The sequence below is a fragment of the Ambystoma mexicanum genome, chromosome 2p (assembly GCF_040938575.1).
Source record: "Ambystoma mexicanum isolate Mex_15411 chromosome 2p, UKY_AmexF1_1, whole genome shotgun sequence".
Classification (NCBI taxonomy): Eukaryota; Metazoa; Chordata; class Amphibia; order Caudata; family Ambystomatidae; genus Ambystoma; species Ambystoma mexicanum.
Genome location: NC_090923.1, coordinates 788,322,036 through 788,342,905, shown reverse-complemented (window position 1 = coordinate 788,342,905; position 20,870 = coordinate 788,322,036). Strand labels below are relative to the sequence as shown.

At 47.5% G+C, this 20,870-nt stretch overlaps 1 protein-coding gene across 1 annotated transcript in view; it reads left to right on the top strand.

Moving 5' to 3' along the window:
* RAB4B (RAB4B, member RAS oncogene family) overlaps positions 1-20,870 on the top strand; it is a 612,075-nt gene that overhangs the window by 565,995 nt on the left and 25,210 nt on the right. The window contains exon 7 of the mRNA XM_069644452.1: positions 12,617-12,766. Coding sequence (XP_069500553.1) covers positions 12,617-12,732 — 116 coding nt within the window. The 3' untranslated portion in view covers positions 12,733-12,766. The remainder of the gene's footprint in view (positions 1-12,616; positions 12,767-20,870) is intronic.

The following is a 20,870-nucleotide window of genomic DNA, read 5'->3' as shown; positions in this document are numbered from 1 at the left end:
AACTCTGCAAGAGTTAATTCCTCTGCTGAAGCACAGGGATTACATGCCCACCTGGATATGAAAGATGCATACTTTCATATTTCAATGTTACCAGTGCACAGGAATTAAAGTTCCAGATAGAGATCACTCACTATCAATTCAAAGTACTCCCCTTCGGATTGCCTCAGGCTCAAGGGTTTTACCAAGGTACTGGCACTGGCAGTAACGGCAGCTCACCTGCGCAGACGGTCTGTTCTAGTGTACCCTTATCTAGACTGCCTCATAACTAGAGATACATCAAGCGTGTCTGGTGAACACCCAAAATACTATAGACCTACTTTTTCAACTGGGGTTCTCCAACAATAAGAAGAAATGGTCTTGTCCCCAGCCAAGTGAAACAACGAGAGGGTTCAAAACATGTTGTTCAGATCCCTCCGTATGTAGTGGGTCGTCGAATAACTGTACAGAAAGCCATGAGGCTATTAGGAATGATGACATCCTGCATTTTCCTGGTTCCACACGCCAGTCAGCGCATGAGTCCTTTGCAGGAGTGGCTCTCGAGCCAGTGGTGTCAAGCAAGCGGTCAGTGGGACGATCTAGTGATTGTCTCGAAAGCCCTCCTCCTGTCCCTGCAGTGGTGGTCGAAGGACAATCATTCACCACCCCTGCAGTAGAGGCCACTCTCGCCACAGGCGCATCCCTGTCAGGGTGTGAAGCTCATCTTCTACACCAGACAGCGCATGGCACATGGTCACAAACAGTAGTGAACATACACATCAACCTGTTCAAGCTACTTGCTGTATTCAAGGCCCTGAAAGTCATTCAGACACAACTGCAAGGGAATACCGTACTAGTCCTTAGAGACAGCATCACGGCCATGCATTATGTAAATAAACAGGAAGGTACTCACTCGCCAGGGATGTCCAAACTTCCACAGAGCATTTGGAAACGTGCACTAAAACACATGTTCCTCCCGTCACAACACGTTCCAGGGGAACACAATCTTCTTGCAGATGTGCTCAGCAGAGACGTGCATATACCCGTTGAACATGAGTGGCACTGGCAAAAACACATTTTGCACAATGTCTTTGCAGAATGGGGACATCGACACATCAACCTCTTTGCAACACTGGAGAACACACAATGCCTTGATTATGTATCCAGGTACCCCCAAAAGATGTCAAATGCGAATGGTCTCTGGATCAAATTGCCAGGGAGATTTGCCTACATCCCCCATCCCCCCCAACAGGATAATTCACGAAATGCACCAGGAACAGGTTGCACTAATCCTGATGGCACCAATGAGGGCTTGTCAACCGTGCTTCTCACATCTCATGAGAGTGTAACTTGCCCTCCGGTGAAGCTGCCTTGGCCTTACAACTTGCTGTCCCAGGATCAAGGGACAACACTACACCCTTACTCTCAATTTAGCAGCATGGCTCCTGAGGTCATAGTGTTTGGGCATCTCCTGCTGCCTCAGTGGTGTATGGCATTCTTAGAGAGACATGGAAATCTATAGCAGGCACTGTTATTCCAGTAAGTGGAAACACTTTGTCATTTGGTACATCAACCCAATTGACTATTCACCCACACACATTGGGCCTCATTACGACCCAGGCGGTAAGTTACCGCCTGGGCCGTGACTTTACCACCATGGCGTAAACTAGGTTTACGCCATGGTGGTTGGCGGACTTACCTCCCCATTCCGAGGTTGCCGGGCCGGTAAGTCCCCAATCCCCATTTACCCTTCCCCATTTTTGCCCCATAGGGCATAATGGGAGTGGGGAAGGCGTTAATTACGCCACCGTAAATTACGGTGGCGTAATTAACTCCATGGTCCCTTAGCGCCATGGATTTTAACACCTGCTAAAAGCAGGTGTTAAATCCGCCATGGCGCTAAGGGACCTCGTACTCAGGCGGTAAGGGTCGGCGCTGTTTACGCCGGCGTAAACCCCTTGCCGCCTGAGTCGTAATGAGGCCCATAGTCCTTTATCTAACTCACCTCTTAGACCCAGGACTAGTTTCTAACTTAAGGTCCACCTTGCTGCCCTTCCGGCTTACACCACCTCTCAAAGCAAGGTTTCCTGGTGGAAATTCCCTGTAATTGAGGCTTTCAAGGGAGGAGTGAAAAGACTTCACCCACCTAAATCCAACTCCTGGATTGGAGTTGAATGTTATCCTTACTAAGTAATCGAGGCTTTCAAGGGAGGAGTGAAAAGACTTCACCCACCTAAATCCAACTCCTGGATTGGAGTTGAATGTTATCCTTACTAAGCTTATGGACCCACATTTTGAGCCAATTCACAAAGCTAGTCTTAAGGATCTCACCTATAAGACTGCTTTTCTGCTAGCTAGTACTTCCATTAGGAGAGTTGGTAAACTGCAGGCTCTCTCAGTTCAAGACCCATTTTTACTATTCATAAAGACAACGTAGTTTTGTGCACACACCTACGTTTTTTACCTAAATTCATTTCCAAGTTCCATATAAACCATTCCAATGAACTTCCAACTTTCTTTCAGCATCCCACTAACTCGGCTGAGAGAAGCCCCCATACACCATATGTTAGGAGAGCAGTGATGTGTTACCTTTAATAAGACAAAACCTCTCAGAAAGACAGATCTGTTATGCTCACCCTGTGTCCACTGGGGCGCCGAACGAAGCTGGGCGGCGACTGTCTCAACCAGCGTCACAGGAAGCAGAGTGGTCAATGGCTGCATGTGCCCTCTCTGTTTTACCCTTCCGTCACAAATGAAGACTTGCCTGAAATGTTGAAACAAAATATTATCTAGCCATAAGGAGGAGGACCGGCTCCCACCTCCCGTGACCTGCTTGTGTGCACCCCTCTATGTTTCACCTTAGAGTTATGAATGGCAGACTCTTGTCCTGCGACTGTATGCAGGGGTGCGTTGCTGTTCATAGGATCTAGTTACATCACTGATCCTACAGGTTGCTGTAGAGCCCTGAACAACTGTGACTCTGTAGGTAAGTCTTTCTGCCAATAGTTTCTTGGTATAGATTGCTTTGAGTTCAAGTTGCCAAAATCCTCACTACTGTACTTGTTTCTTTGCAGATGCGTTTTTTGATGCACCCGATGAAGTGTCTCCCCTCCACAATGATGAGCAGAATTCCAGAGGTGAGTTTCAACTCTAGCGTGAAGTGACAATGTCTAAAATATGGTATTTGTCCCTCTGTGCGACTAACCTGCTGTTCCTTTTCTGTTCTGCAGGTGCGGTGACTCGAGCAGCGATCGCGTGATGGTGTCTCGATGGATCGCAAGAGTGTGCAGCCTTCGGGTGAGTATTAGCGCTGCGTAATGTTGAAATGTCTTTAATGTGGCCTTTTTCCTCTGCGCGACTAACCTGATGTTTCTTTACTGTTCGGCAGCGGCTCCAGAGCAACTGAAGATGGAGCGTCAGGTAAGAACTTAACTGCTGTCTTGTTCTTGTTTTCTCTCTCTCCTCCTTTCTTTCTCCACAAGCGATGGTTCGTGAAATTCAGGATGGGCGTGGCTGAAGACCGGGTTGACTGAAGCTAGCAGACACGGTGAGCGTTACGCTGCAGGAGTGCAGAATAACGCGAATCGTGTTCTGTTCTTAGGGTGTTGTTTGTATAGCCTCATACAAGTAGTCCCAAGTGAAGTAGTCCCTCCAACCACACCATATACAAGTAGTCCCAGGTAAAGTAGTCCCTCCAGCATGACTCAGACTGGGCTGAATGTGATTCCTCTTCCCCTGCAACCTGCCTTACTTGAAAGAACATTATGAGCCTGGCACCAACGGCGCCAGGACAGAGTCCAGGAAGTCTTGAGGCAACCTTTTGGGGCCTTAAAGGTCCCCATAGGTGCTGGTGCCTGGGGCAGGCTGGTCTGCTCCTGATGTCTGGGGGCAAGCACCATGACAGGATCAATTCTTTGTCTCTGTTGCCGCTGGTAGAGGAGGGGACCCTTCCTCTAGGTCATCATGCTCCAGATAGATTGTTAAATGTATGTAGTTGTTACTCTGAGAGATTTACCATTTACGCCTAGAGCACATTCTATTCGAGGCAACGGAGCTACTATAGCTTTCATTGCAAATGTTCCTCTCAATTCTATTTGCAAAACAGTTACCTGGAGGTCACACCTTTACACAACAGTACTGCTTACATAGACATTCTAAAATGGATTCTCAGGTGGGTCAAGTGGTAAGACATTTCTTTGCTGCTATTCCTTCTTGCATCCCACCACCATCTCCTGGTATTGCACGCTAGTGTATGCACAGCATGTGATTCTATGCAGAGTCACAAGCATCAGAACACATACATTACTCACTACAATCGTATTTCTAGTGCTTGTATCTGCTTGCACTCGCATGCGCCTTCCTTCCTCCCCTCTTGGAGTTGAAGGAACATAGAAATCGTACACCTTATTTTCTTCTGTGCTCACTCACAGATTCTCTTCAAGCTCCCTCAATACAGAACAAAAACAACTGGGGGGACCTCGACACGTGATAGCTCATGGGTACAATACACGTCACGGTAGGGATAGTATTACAGACAAGCCCAGGTCGACGTGCCTTATCGATCATCGAAAAAAAGATGCAATGCTCTGCGATTACCACTAGATGTCAGATGCACAGCATGTGAATCTAAGCAGATGCAAGCACCAGAAATATGATTACAGTGAGTAATATATGTCTTCTTTGATTTATTGAAAAGTTATTGTACTTTTAATGTTCCCGAAAAATATTTTGAATGATTATTGCGTGATAAAATGCTATTTTTTGTGTAAAAAAAAAAATAAGAAATCAATTTGAAATCAATTTGAAATTTTTGGAAATGCATTATCATTTTTGGAAGTTCCCACACAGTGCGTGGTATTGATTGAATTATGGTTGCACAGTCTGAAAAAATGCAATGTCTTTATGGGCTATTCGCTAGAAGCCTCTGACACCAGGACTGATGATAATACCGAACTTAAATAAACCTCTTTTTAACATTAGTGTTCAATCTAATTGCTTTTTTTTGACATAATGAGTTATCCATGAGGTTCCAACCAACTCCTTCCACTTATCCCTTACAAGCCTTCACTTTGGCAAGCTTACTTTTATTCCATATCCTCCCATCATCCATGACTACAACATTATCATATACTTAGATCTTTTGTGGGACCCAAAACCTACTGAGTCCTTTACTGACGTTCCTGCCTTTTTTCACTTTTCCCCTTCCTGAAAATCACTCCTTTTAATATTCTTCTGAAGATTTTACCTCACCTTAATTTGTTTTTCAACTCCTCATTCACCCTTTCTGTTCGCTTCGTCCCATTCCACAAACCTTGCACATCCCAAAGCCGGGGCAGCACTGCACTGTGGCTTCCTCCTTCTCAGCACCATTAGTACTAGAAGATACTTAATTGCACCCCGTTTCACCATCAGAGGACCTAGTATATTCAATGCCACAAACTCCCAAGCTAAGCTGCCAAATTCCAGCGGCTTTAATGGACGGATCCTGTTACTCAACATCTCATCAGCATCACGACACACACTGCATTCATTGACAATTTTTTTCCAACATTCAAATCCATTCCAGACCAACAATAGTCGCACTGAATGCCTACCGTTGACATGCCTAGATTTCTTTCATGAGAGACATCGAGTCATTTTTGCTTATACCCTAAGGAGGTACTACTCTACCTCCCTTGCAGAGGAAACCTTCCTCTATGCTTAATTCATCGTTAACTTTACTGCTGGAGTCCTGGACAATCCACTTGCCTGTCCCATCCTGACTCCTCTCCACTGACAACATCCCTTAGCTGCACATTCTGTTCCACTGCCTTGTCTCGCTCTTGCTTATTGGTCACTCCCCCACATACCACATAGACCTGTTATTCCAAATTCTCCACTCCATCACCTTCTACCTGTTCTCCACATCACCTTGCTCGGAACAAGAAGTATGCCACTATGTTCTCCTTATCCTCCACATGTTAAATGGTATAATCTTGTCCTTGTGGTGAGGTGACCCAACTCATGATGCTCCGAGATATCCCTTCCAGTCCATGAGTTGTTAAAACGCCAATCAACAGTTAGTGATCAGTAAAAGGGTAAATTATATGGCTCCAAAGAAAATCTTTGAATGTATTTTTTGCCCACACTACACTGAGCGCTTCCTTATCGATAACTGGGGGATCACAATTCAGCTCCTCTTAAACCTCTCAAGGCAAATGCTACCACTCTGTCTACACCAACCTGCCTTTGTAAGAGTGTTAGGCAAAGTTTGCATGCAGTACCCTCTGTGACCACTACACACAACTATGACTACAGGTTTAAGCAAAACCAACCTCTCAAATAAATCTGTACCACACAGTTTTTGGTAGCGAGTTGTGCAGCCAGACATATGTCCAGAGGGAATGTGAGCTGTAAGGGTTTTACACAGAGGTCTAAAATCACAAGTATTCATATAGACACTTGTATTCAAGGTTTCTTGGTAAAAACACTTATTAATCTTTTACACAGTCAGTTAGAAAACATTCACTAAAAGGAGGCAATCAATATCACACAAAAATATACTACAGTACTTCACACTATCTGCTTCTGTGACATTTAAACTACGTTGAAGGAGGAGCAAAATGTCATTCAGAGCATTTGAAGTAGGAGCAAAAAGGGATAAGTTAATAAAATGAATATTACAGTTACTCTTAAACAGTGCAAATAGTTTGAGTTCACCAGAGGAGTTGATTCAATGCAATAGGTAGGCCAACAGGCTAGAGTTTTGTATAGGTAAAAATGGTTCTGGTAGTTAAACGGAAAAGTATTCGCCACGGTTCTCAGAAGTAGTTCATAGAAGAAAGATTCATATGTTGGGTCACAAGCTGACTAGGCCTGCAAGTTGCCAAAGTTTCACGCACTTTCGCAGTGAGAGGTAAGTTCTCTCGGTCGGGTTTTCACAGTACCTTATGTTGAAGAAAAAGATACAGCTGAAGACTTCTGTTCCTGGCAGTTCCTGCAGATCTCGCTGTTCCTGAGCCTCAGTCATGGGGACAAGAGGGAGGATGTCGGGGGACTCCTGCAATGCACGGGACTGGTCAAAAAGCTGTCAAAAGCAAGTCATCTTTGATTCCGGTAGCTGTAGTGAAGCACACAAACTGGTGTCCTTCTCCCTGGCTATTTGGTTTCTTGCAGCACTCTGAGGAAAATGCAACCAGCTCCGAGAATGGTAGCTTACGAGGTGGCTTACGAGTTAATAGGTCCCACCAACTCAAAGGGAGATGTCGTCCTTGAAGGGCTTCTCTGTCGAGATGAACTTGGCGATTCGAACCTGCAGCAAGGCTTCACCGAGCAAACCAACGGCCCAGGAGTTGCAGCAGCCGTCCTCTTCCAGCTCATCTTTGGTTCTTTCGTTCCAGTGGTCAACTCTGCCTTCCAAGTCAAGAGACTCGCCTTTTAAACCGTTTTCTCCCATTCTTTCCAAAGTAGCTGCCACTCACCCGGCAGGGCAGCTGTCCTGGCCGGACAGTCAGCCAGCCAATCACGCCAGAGTGCATTCGGGTCTGCTAGGAGACTAAGCACAGGGAGTTTCGGGCACCTCCCTCACTTCCTGCCCACCCCAGACACTCAGGTGCGGAGGCGGTCTTCAGTCCTGATACCTGCCAAAGGTGTAGGAACAAAGGGACCAAACCTGGTTTGGTGCGCAGAGAAAAACTCTAGAAGGACCTTTCCAAAAAGAAATGGCGAAAAAAGAAGACCGGGACCTGTTTAAACAAAGGAGGCTCAGACGACATCTTGAAAAACATGACTCCCACCATTTAACGCTAACGGTGTTCGCGGTCTGGAAAAATTGTGGTAGTTTGTTGTAAAACCACTGCCACCAGCCATTTCGACATTAGCATTTGACTGCTACATAAGTTTCTAGACATGGGGGATACTAAGTAACCCCTCCAGCACTCTATTGTAAGATAGTGTGTTCTGGTTGTAGGAATTTCGAAAAGACTTTTAAAGTCAATTTCACTTCACTTTCTCTGGGAAACAGTAGTTTATCCCAGAGAAAGTATAGTACCTTGGGACAGCCTGAAAGGCTTCCCTGTGTCACTGCACTGAGGGTGCTGTGTGACACACATGAAAAGATGATGCCTATGCAGTTGTCTAAAACTCCATAATCAAAGAACACAAGTGTAAAACACACAGCAAAATACATGAGGGAGTGGGCAAAAAAGGCTCACACTCTGTCCAGGTAAATAAATCAAGTTCTCAAAATCCAGCAAAGTTGCTGGGGGTCGCTAAGGTGAAGGGAATTGGCACATTTATGAGAATTCTCCCTAACAAAGAGCACAGCTCAAAGACACGCCTCACTGGTTTCAGTCATTATCCAGGTGCCATATTGCGTATCGAAATGAGCCAATGCAGGTGCTGAAGGAATAGCCCTTTGTCATTCAATTCAGACTTGCACACCTCTGTCTAGTTATACTCCTCACCCTTCTTACTTAACTATCAGCAACATTTCTCACAATCTTGGAATAATATTCCACTAATCCTAAAAATGACAGCACATTCTATCAATACTTGGATTTCTCAAATCTTCTATGGCGCATACCAAACCCCTTCCTGGGATCCACCCCACTCAAGGTGTGACCTAGATACTCTATGGACTTGACCCTTATGTTACGCTCCTCCTTCGCATCAACCCTGCCTCCAATTTCTTTCGCAGAACTCTGCCCTGTCTCAACACATTTTCTTGTTCAATTCTTCCCAAGACTAGAATATCACCTGGAAACAAACCACCCCTTCGACATCCCTAAACAACGTGTGCATGACTCTCTGAAAGAATCTGCAGCTGACACCAACGCAAATGGCATGTTCTTGAATCTATATGTACATCTTAAGTTACAAATGTTGAGAGATCTCACGAGCTTGGCAGTTGCCTAATCTGGTGGTATTCAGAAGCAAGGTCAAGGGTATTATTATTATTATGATGGCATTTATTGAGCACAGACTTGGCTTCGGGAAGCAATGATGCGCTTTACAATCATAAGGGGAAGAACAAAGTGAGGGAACAGGGGAAAAAGGGAGTGGGAGCTAACCGGTGAGAGCGGGCAACTGGCAGCAAGGAGTCTACAAGCAACCAGAGGAGGAAACATTGAGGAGCAGATCACTGAGCTTTCGGGTAGGGAGTGGAGTGGACTTGGGTGTTGGGGATGGTACTGAAAAACGTCAGCTCCTGCCACCAAACTGACCATCTCTCCTATGTCCGGTAAGGGGTACCAGTCCATCGCAACATTACGATTTAGTCCTCTGAAATCCACACACAAACAGATCTGTTCATTGGGTTTCGGTGCCACCGCAATGGGTGAAACTCACTAGGAAGTCTCCTCCTGCTCAATAATTCCCTTCTTTTCCAGTTTGTGCAACTTGGCTGTTACCTCATCCCTCACACATATGGGGACAGTCCTTACCTTTGCCACCACCAGCTCGCCCGCCTTCTGATGGAGCTGATGATGAAAGCCCTTGAGACATCTTCATCAGATCCAGGCATGGTTTGATATGGATTGAAAGTTAACCATGAAGTCCCAACCAATGCCTGAAAACACCATAGCTAATATATAAAATCCTTGTCACAATCGATCTCCATGTAAGCCAGTAACCTGCCAGGGTCTCAATATGCAGCCAAATGCTCTCAGCAGGATGTCAAATGCCCCACAGAATTTGAAACCCAACACATATTCTAGCAGGAATCTTCCCAATATAAGGGCTCTCCCATGCTTTGGCCTCTTTGTGACTGCACAGAATTCTCAATGCCCTCTATGCATCAAACGTAGGCAAGGGACCACAGCCCCTTGGAAAACTATTCCTACTTCAGTGGAAGGGAGAGTTTGTCTTTGTTCTTCGCCTTACATTCTATTTTCGAGCAAAGTAATGCACAAGATTAGACAGTCACAGAATTGTAGAATGTTCCTTGTAGTTCTGTACTGGTCCACAATGGATTGGTTTTCAAACCTACTGGAAGTGGCATTGCGTCTCTCTGCTCATGTTGGTAATGCATTTTCTCAACCGGCAAATGGCGGAGATTCTCCACCCGTCCCCTCAATCACTTGTGTTTGCTCTTTAGTTCTGGAGGGCTTAATCTGTAAGCATCGCGGTCTTTCACAGGAGAATGTCAGTTCTGAAAATAGCATGCAAGGATTCTACAAGAAGGTCATACTGCAGTAAATGGGCAAGGTTTACATGACATTCTTTCCTTTGTCTATAAACTCTCTTAATCAGTAATTGTCACTCATGTTGCTCCAATCTGTCGACTATTGGTGCTCAGTGTAACTCGGGTGACTTAAAAACTTAGGCCACAATGGGCCACAATGTGGTTTTATTGTTTTATGAAAAAGCTTTTAAGGCCTATGGCATTCAGTTTTCAGCTTTGTTTCCAAGACGACTGCATTCCTTGTGGCGTTTTGGGCAGCAATATTGTGGGGCTGCAAGTCCTCTGTTGCAAGGGTCCCTTTATCCAATTTCACAGAGAAAGTGTCACGACATACCCTTTCATTCTTCCCTAAGTTAGTGATGGAATTGCACCTCATCCAGGAGATAACTCTCCCAGTATTTCTCCCAGATCCTTTAGGCAATCGGAAAGGGCTCTGCATAATTTGGATGTTGTAAAGGCACTCAGGTTTTAACTTGAACATGCAGAACAAGTCAGGTCTTCAAACAGGCACTTGCAGGGGGGTTTTACCCAGGAACTGACACCCAAATCCACTGTAGGTAAATGGCTGGTTGCATGCTTTTTGCATGCTTTTTGGAAGCTTTCAAGGCACTGGATCGTTCGACCTCCAAAGGCATTCAGCCCTTTCGAGCGTTGCCAATGCAGCTTCTGTTGCATTTTGGAGGTACGTCCCCCACAAGGAAATTTGCAAAGCCGCCACTTGGTCTCTGGCACACGTGTTTTGCAAGCATACTGTCAAGATTTCAGCTTATGAGCGAATGGCAGCTTTTGAAAAAATGTGAGGGTGCACAGCGAATTTTAGCATAAATTAAAAAAGATACAGAAAAAATAGGCGCCATCCTTATGAACACTTCTGGTGCCTTGGGTAAAGTCCTAGGTTAGTGGACAAATAGTTAATATACAGAAAGCAAATGTTCATTTAAAAAAGATGAGAAACCCAAATGGCACGATTATCGCATCTTCCTTCCTTAACTTCAATGTCTTCAAAAGGAATTCAAAGAAATTCAAATATTAAAGTGTAAAGTAACCTTTTAGGTTTCAGAAAAATCTTTGTTTCTAAAAATTACTCAAGAAACCGTAAATAGCGTACCTTTTCTTTTACTGTCTTATTTTTTAATGAACATTCGGCTCATGACTCTTTTTTTCAATAGAGGGATACAAATTCATTCAAGAAATTTCTATTTACAAAAATGTGTAGTGACAGCATAGAGATGAACGATAATACCAGTTAAAGTCCACAATTGTTCTCAGGACACAGATCAAATGTCTCTCTACATCCGATCCTATGCGTTTTGGATATTCATATTCTCCTTCAGGGTAGATAAGGATGGTCTACCTCCCTTTCTAAATCAATACTAAATGAACCAATACGTCTTTGAAGTATTAATCCTATTTTCAGAGAAAATAAAGGCTCTAACCTTACTCTTGTAAATCCCTAAACCATACAGATGTCTTGTATCAACCAATACCTAAAGGCAAATTGTGGAAAAATCTCAGCCATTACAGTAAAAAGAAATTGACCAGTAAGACACATTTTGGCTGATTTACAGAAAAACCCATGTCTTAACCTTATTACTAGGAATGGTGTATTTTAAAAGATCATAGAAATGTGGTTAAATTAATCTGCAAAAGAAATTGGCATTGTTCAGTTTGCACTAGCCATCTCCCCCTTCAAGTTACTCCAAACGGTATGGAAGAAGAGTGCTGAGATGTAGGAGTAGGTTAACGTTACCATGGTGACTAGTGTACTCCTAGTCCATAGTCATTTTTCATCCATGCTACCTGACCGCCTTGCCTGTGAATAAGTCTCCCTTTATAGTATAATTCCTGTTACGAAAGGCACTGATGATTTGGGGGTGAGCAGTGTGTGAGGAGGGGGGGGGGGTGAGCATGCAGGCTTTCCCATGTTTACATGCTTTGTTGCTTCCTAAATCTGCAGGGCAGAGTGCTCTGGTCCCGTTCCCCCAGGGACGGCATCCAAAAAGGTATGGAGGAAATGGTACTACGGACTGCGAGTATAATAGGCACCGCGCTGAGTCATTTTAACTTTTTTCCATGTTCTCACCCAAGCATTTTCTGTAGCGATGCCACTGGCGTCATTCTTTCCCCATTTTCATCCACCTCCTTCCATTGTTTTATTTTTGTAAAACCTTTAAGAAACTTAGAAGTTATACTTGTGCTTTGTCTTGCTCCTTTTTCCCTCTTCATTTCGAGTTAATACCAGTTTTACTACATGTTATAAATGATGAATGTATGTACTACAGTCATTTACAATTATTTCTACGATCATTTGTATGCAGCACCCAGATAATATTACAAACAAAAAAAAGTCGCTTCACAGGCGTCTGTGACTTTCTTTGGCTACTCTTTCAAAGCCACATTAAGTCACACACCTGTGGCTTCTCTTAATAGATTTGGACTATCCTATACTAGTTATGACAAGGTTCTTTTGGTTTGCAGGGGAACTTGACCCAGAAAGGATGGGTTCTGGTATTCAGTACGGCGACACCTCTTTGCGCCAGCTCCGGCAGCCGCGAGGATCCCAGGCGCAGACAAGGCAGCAATGCAACTGTTGAGGCCAATTGTGAATGCTGTGCTGACTTCTAGAAGGTAGGATGCCCTGTTGAATGATAACTGTGATTGAGCTGCAATCCTATAAACTGTCTGTATTGGATGTATGCAGAAAGCATTGGATTTGTCTGAATTCTTATCTCATGAGGCATGCTGCCTCCATTGTGTCACTATGGTTTAGATAGACATGCACGTGTTTAGTTTGTGCTTTTAGGTGGCGCTGTAAGTGCTATGTTTAAGCCAAAACTATTGTCTTTAAGAGCTTTAACATAAAAGCTTCAAATATGGGCTTTGAATGAGCGTCTGTAATGTTTTTCAATGGAGATGTTTGAGGAGGGATACACAGTGTATTTGGTGGTGTTTGGTTATGAATCCCTTCCCATTCTCTGCCGCTAGCCATGCTAATCCCCTTCACCTTTCTGCACTGCCCTCTGGGCCCACACCCAGCTATTGGTTGGTTTAACCTTCGCCCTGCACTTGCTTGTTGGGAGGTAGCACCCCCCCCCTCTTCGCCGGCCCATTCCCTTACCTGGTGCCTTTTAACAGGCACCTCTGGCCCCACTCCTCCGACCCCAGTTCCACCTGCCTCCCCGGGGGACCCCAATAGCACATACACCCCCTTTTTTCTTTCTCTTCACTGCACTTGCACGCTCTGAATGTCTCGAGGCCTAGTAGGAACGTTATTGGTTGCTTTTTATTCGTCTATTTTTCAATGTATATTTGCTCCCTTGCCTTTACTTTTGCCTTGTGGCGCTTTGATACTGTCTTTGAAATTCCTATGGCTAATCCCACCCATTCCTGCCCATCTCAGAACACTTTGAGCTCTGAGCTCATTCATGGAGGCAGCCATCTTGGATGACTGTCTCTAAGGAAGCTCTCTGGAAACGAGCCAAAACTAGCAGCTATCTTTGAATAAGAAAGATACCATGCATCTTAGTGTGGAAAATCTATATAAAGAATGTGTTTGACATTTCTTTTGCTGAATACAATGCAAGTCCATGCCTTCATATTGTTCTGTTTTCCTTAAGTAACTGCATTTGAACAAGGAATGTCACTGGATCTGTATATCGGTGACATTGTTTATTAGTTTTTATCTGTTTTAGATCAACATTTCGAGGGGATTGGGTCCTCCGACGTATTCCATATCTATGACAGGTAATGTCCACAGCTGTGCTGCTTCGGAAAATTTTCGGCGTCTGCGTTGATGACGTTGATGCGCCGTCCCCGAGGACCTCCTCCAACGCCCGACGTCACCCGATGTGATAAGTAGGACGCACGACGCCCGTAGCCTCAGTTCCGTTTTTTCCACGAACGTGTTTGCTTCGTGAATCTCGGTACGCCTCGACTCTTTGGAGTTTGTTGTATTCTTCACGGTTCTTTGAACCTGTTCGGTTTTTGTGACAATGTCTACCTCGTCTTCAAACCCGCGTCCAGGCTTCAAGAAATGTGGGGACTGTGGGTCCAAGATGTCGGTAACGGACTCGCACGACGCCTGCCACTGGTGTCTCGGGGAGGCATACGACACGGACGACTGTGTCGACTGCCAGTCGCTCACGGCCAAGGCCTTGCGGGAGCGCAAGAAGAAGTTGTCAGTAGGTTGGGTGTCTAAGCCCAGGAAGTCGAGGTCTGCGGGGCTTTCGACGGATGATTCGAGAGGCGACTCTCCGCATCATCGTCTGAGGTCCAGTGGGTCTCCTTCCAGGAGTCGGTCTCGCCACTCCTCCGCCTCTTCGAGGCATTCCCGGAAGTGCCGGCATCGGTTGCCTTCCCCGTCCTCTTCCGAGGACTCCGCCCATCAGCGGGTCGCTTATCCCACCATGCAAGCGACACCGGAGGAATGGGCTTCCTTCGGAAAGAAGATGTTGGCGATTCTTGAATCGCAGGGCACCGGTCTGTCCGCGCCTCCGAGTGGGGTCGGTCGTGATCGGTCGAGAGACACTGCTCGCACGCCTTCGGGCTCGGGTGGTCGGCACGGTTCGCGAGAGAGGTCCCGCTCGGACAAGGGTAACTGTTCTCGCCATGCCCGTTCCAGGTCCTCGACGCGCTCGAGACCGCGTGATCCTGTGCCGTCTTCGAGGAAGACGTCGACGCCTGTGGTGCCGAGGTCGTCGACCTCTCTCGAGGCTCCGCTTTCGAGGGGGTCGTCGACGCTGTCGGCGCCTAGGTCGTCGAAGGACACGCTCGGAGCCATGGCTTCGAGGTCTGTGTCAACGCCGCCAGTGCTGGCGGCGCTGCGCTGACTTCGACGCTGATTCGCTCGAATCCGATTCTCTCGACGCCGACTCGTTCGCCGCCCTCGACGACTTTTGAGGCGGTGGTGTCGGAGGGGCCCATTAGCACGGGGGTAGCCCCTAGAAAGGCTCTGGCTAAGGTCAGGCATAACTTTGGTCCTCTGGTGTCTTCCTCTCACCGCCTGGAGTACATTTCAGAGGGTGATGAGGGCTCTGATGAGGGCTTGGTTCCGGTTACAGTGCCTGATGAGCTTCTCTCGGGCCACAGCCAATTTGATGACCTGAGGCAGTCGCTGCATGATGCCAGTGGACTGGTCACCTCTCCGGAGGTGGAGTTTTGTAGGCCGGAGCCTGGCACTCATGCCGATTCTTCGTACCGGCGTCTTATGTCTCGGGTCACCGAGTACTTGGGATGGTCGGCTCCCCCAGGGGAGTTTGTTCAGGATGATCTCACGGACATCCTTGATCTTGGTCCCCCCACTGACCCGGTACTGCCGTTTCATATGGCTCTGCAGAGAAGGGTGGCGGCGGCTTGGACTGCTCCGGAGAGTCTCCCAGCAGTGGGCAAGTCTTTGTCGCGAAAATACCGTCCAGCCAGTAGCGACCCCTGCTACTTGTCCAGCCACCCCACTCCGGAGAGTTTGGTGGTGCAGGCGGCTACGGCCCCGGCAAAGCAGGCGTCGTATCCTACTATCCCTCCGGATAGGGACGACAAACGTTTTGATGGCTGGGCAAAGAAAGTGTTTTCTTCAGGGGGTATGGCGCTTCAGGTGGCCAACTCCGTATGTGCCTTGTCTCATATCACACACACACTCTGTGAAACTGTGTTGCATTAGCGGCTGAACATATTCTCGAAGAGGACGAACGGGATGGTTTCCTTGCTATGTTTCAGGATGGCAAGGATGCCATGAGTAAGGCCGTTCAGTCGGGTTTGGACATGGCAGATTGTGTCAGCCGGTCCATGGTGGCGAGCACCGTAATACGCAGGTTTGCATGGTTGCGGAAGTCAGGGTTCGCTCCTGATGTGCGGTCCCGGCTCCTCAACATGCCCTTTGACGGTGAACATCTTTTTGGCAGCAAGTCTGACGAGAGCCTTGAGAGGTTGCAGACCTCCAAAGCTGCAGCGAAGTCGTTGGGCCCTGCAGTTCGACAACCTCTGCCTTTTCATCCTAGGGGACAACAATGGAGGGGAGGTTCCTTTCGCTATTACTTGTCCTTCAGTAAAGCGAGAGGAACGGCCAGTCAAGGAGGCCACCGTAAGAGTGCCAGAGGTGGAAAACGGGGTACTCGAGGTGCCAAGGCCGCTCGGGCAGTTGCCTCGTTGCCCTCAGGCAACGCCGCAGCCGCTTCCACTCAGTCATGAGGCCAGGTCCCATGGTTCGCCGGTTGTGGGGAAGGCTGGCGCAGCATCTTGTTGAGTGGCGTGCCATTACTTTAGATGTGTGGGTTCTGGAGATCATAACCCACGGCTACTGTCTTCCCTTTCGGCAGAGGCCTCACGAAAATCCACGGATCCGCTCCTTGCGCAGGAAATTCAAGCCCTGCTGGAGAAAGGCGCCGTAGAACTGGTGCCTGTAGCGGAGAGGAACAAGGGATGGTATTCCCCTTATTTTTTTATTTCGAAGAAAGACGGGGGGATTGAGACCCATCATGGACTTGCGCGGTTTGAACAAACTCCTCAGGAAGGAAAAGTTCAAGATGGTTACTCTCTCTCAAGTCCTCCAGGCCCTTCAACTTCAGGACTGGTTGGTGTCTCTCGACCTCAAGGACGCTTACTTCCATGTGCCGATCCATCCAAGCACAAGAAGTACCTGAGGTTCGCGGTTGGCGACTCGCACTTTCAGTTTCGGGTCCTGCCGTTCGGATTGACCTCCGCCCCGAGGGTTTTCACCAAGCTCATGGTGGTGGTGGCAGCGCATCTCAGGAAAGGGGGGATTCACGTCTACCCCTACCTGGACGATTGGTTGATCAGGGGGAGCTCTCCCAAGCAAGTCCTGGATCATCTGTCCGTCACCTGCCACTCCCTTCACAAGCTGGGCTTCTCCCTCAATTTAAAGAAGTCCCATTTGACACCAACTCAGAGGCTCCAGTACATCGGAGCAGTGCTCGACACATCCCTGGGACTGTGTTTTCCTCCCCAGGTGAGGGCTCTTCACATTCAGCAGATGGTGCACAAGTTTCAACTTGCCCAGACGCTCCCGGCGTTCGAGTCAGCGGTCGTTGGTCTCCGTCGGAGTCCAGACTCCATATCAATCTGTTGGAGCTGAGGGCCGTCAGGCTAGCCCTGAAGGCTTTTCTGCCAACTGTGCGAGGAAAGTGTCCTGATCCAAACGGACAACACAGTGGCCATGCACTACCTTAACAAAAATTGGTGGGGGGGCAGGGTCACTTCCTCTGTGCAGGGAGGCGATGCAGCTCGAGTTCTGGGCCATCCAGCAGGAAGTTTCGATCTCGACTGTTCATCTGGCCGGAGACAACAACGAGATGGCGGACGCTCTCGGCAGGCAGAGCACGATCTCTCACGAGTGGGAGCTGGCTCAGGAGATTCTCCTGGAGATCTTTGCCCTTTGGGGGACCCCTCAAGTGGATCTCTTCGCCTCCAGTGTCAACCGGAAGTGCGAAAGGTTCTGCTCGTGGGAATTTCGTCCAAAAGGAGCCTTAGGAGACGCGTTCGTGGTGGAGTGGTCACTCCCACTGCTGTATGCGTTTCCTCTAGTCCCCGTCATCCCGCAAGTACTGCAGAGGTTTACGGAGCTTCGGTTCCCGGATGATCCTCATTGCTGTGGCGTGGGCCCGGAGGACGTTGTACCCGGACCTTATCGACTTGTCCATCTGCCCTCCATGTCGTCTTCCCTACCGAGACGATCTGCTCTCACGGGAGGGGGGAGGGGGGTCAGGTTCTCCATCCAGAGGTCAGATCCCTCAACCTTCACGCTTGGCTTCTGAAAGGTTGATGTATAAGGATTGGGACCTCCCTGAAGACGTGTTGGAGGTGTTGCTCTCGGCCAGACGGCCGGCAACAAAGTCTCTGTACCGTTGCCGTTGGCGTAAATTCTGCGACTGGTGCAGAGTTAAGAATGTGGATCCTTTTGAGTGTGACACTCCAATGGTTTAGACTTTTTTGCTTTCCTTGGCCCACAGGGGCTTGCAAGTGGGTACCATTAAAGGTTACCTGGCGGCGCTGTCCATATTTAAGCGCTCGTCTGAGGAATGTTCCTATTTTAAGATTCCTTTGATTTCTCAGTTTTTGAAAGGGCTCACTAATGTGTTCCCTCTGTCACCTTTTCTGGTGCCCGGTTGGGATATGAACCTTGTTCTTAAGTTTCTTATGGGTGCTCCGTTTGAGCCTTTGCATTCTTGCCCTTGGAGACTGTTGACTCTTAAAACTGTGTTTTTGGTTGCGGTTACTTCCGCTCGCAGAGTGAGTGAGTTATAGGCACTTTCAGTTAAGCCACCCTTCACTGTGTTTCATAAGGACAGGGTTGTCCTTTGAGTTCGTCCTTCCTTTCTTCCGAAGGTGGTTTCGGAATTTCATTTGAGCCAGAAGGTGGTTCTTCCAGCATTCTATCCTCCTCCACATTCTGGTAAGGAAGAGGAGAGGCTCCATAGGCTTGATCCTAGGAGAGCGTTGAGCTTTTATATTTCGCGCATGTCCCAGGTCAGAGTGGACGATCAACATTTCATTGGTTACGCTGGAAAGCGTTTGGGACAAGCTGTGACAAAACAGACTTTGTCTCGTTGGATTATTTTAGCTATCTCTGAGTGTTACCGCTTGGCGGGGTAAAGACCCTCCGGCTGGCTTGCGGGCCCATTCTACCAGGGGTGTGGCTGCATCTACTGCCCTGCAGAGGGGTGTTCCTATTCGTCACATCTGTGATGCAGCCACCTGCGCTTCGGTACATACTTTTGTACGTCACTACTCCCTCGATTCCATCCGAGGGCAGGATCTGGCCTTTGGCAAGGCAGTCCTTTATTCCGCTATTTGATTGGGCATGCTAAATTTGTGTTCTAAATTATTTTCCCACCTCCTTGCTTGGTACTGCTTTGGGAGTCTGTCATAGATATGGAATACGTCGGAGAAAAAGTTACTCTCTTACCTGATAACGTTCTTTCGATGGGATGGTCCGACGACGTATTCCATATCGCTCCCTACCTACCTTCCCCGCTGCGGAATTTCTTATGCGATTGCAGCTTGCGTTCCGCAAGGCCTTGTGTGTCTGACTGGCAGAAAACTAGTGTCACGTTCTGGGGAAAAAACTACAACTGAGGCCATGTGCGTCCTACTTATCACATCGGGTGACGTCGGCCATCGGAGGAGGTCCTCGGGGACGGCGCATCAATGTCATCGACGCAGGACGCAGACGCCGAAAATTTTCCGGAGCAGCACAGCTGTGGACATTACCTGTCATAGATATGGAATACGTCGTCGGACCATCCCATTGAAAGAACATTACCAAGTAAGAGAGTAACTTGTTCTTCTAATGGATTGTGTCCTCCCACGTATTCATCATCTTTGATATGATATCCAGCTGCTTCAGATTTTTTTTTTCCGGCAGAGGGTGCTGTCCATCGATGGCATCGACTCGATGTACCTCGAAGGCTTCTGTCTCGAGGATGTCATCTATGGCATATATAGCACACCCAGCGCCTGTTGGCTTCAGTTCTGTATTTCCGTGGCAGCTTTAGCTTTGAGAAATACGGTGCACTTCTTCACATTCGTGACGACTTTATTTCGAGAAATTGAAATGTCTTTGACATCGACAACCCGAAGACCAGGTTCACAAAGTGTTGGAATTGTGGGTCGAAAATGTCTTTGACCGATCCCCATCGAATCTGTTTGTGGTGCCAAGGAGGGACTATAACACTTCAGACTACTCCAAGTGCCAGTCTATGTCTAGAAAGGCCTTGAAGGAACGTGAGGGGAAATTGAAGGTAGGTTGAATCCGTAAATCTCCTACCCCGACCGTGAAACCTAAGTCGAGGGGCGACTCTCCTCAGAGGAAAAAGGCCAAGCGGTCGAGATCGAGGAGTGGCTCCCACCACTCTTCTTTGTTCTCGAAGTCGAAGAGAAGGCACCGTAGGTCGCCTTCGTCTTCGGACGCTTCCCTCAAGAGGGTTTCTTTCCCAACCAAAAAGTAAACTCCGGCCGAGTGGGAGGCCTTCAGAGCAGCGATGCTCAAAATATTTGAAAACCAAAAGCCTCCAAGCTATTGAAAGAAGCCGGGAAGGAAAAGGCTTGGACCTAAATCCCATGTGCCCTCGAGCCCTGGATGAAGTCCCGATCAGCATTGAGAGGCGTCAAGGCCTCGATCTGATGAAGTCTCATCAAAGGATCAATCAACCCGGAAGCATAAGTCGAGGTGGTCGACTTGATTGACACCTTTGCCAGTGCCTCCGACGCCAGCCAAGCCCTAGATATCGACGCCAGCTGCGCCATCATTACCAGCTGCACCATTGACGTAGAGTGCCCCAGTAAAATCGACGGCACCAATGAAGAATGTTTTGACGACTCGTCCAGCGTCATAGCCATTGTTTGTAAAATCCCTCATACCACTACCCAGGAAAGACTTTTGATGTCTTTCTTCAATTTATGAAGAGAATGAGCATGAAGATGGAGAAATGAAGAGGGTCAATGTACCTGACAGTTTTATTGCAGAGGAGTCAAGGTTGAGGGACTTCTATGACAACTTACAGACTGCAAATGGGGTGGATACCTCACCTGAGTTGGCGTTTGGGAGACGAGGCTGGGGAGCATGCAGATTCGTCCTACAGACAGCTCATGTCTAAGGTAGTGGACTACATGGGGTGGAGTAGACCTCCATTGTCATTCGAACAAGATGATCTAACCGACATCTTAGAATAGGGTCCTCGGTCAGATCCCATATTACCATTTCATGTTGCCAGAAAGGTTT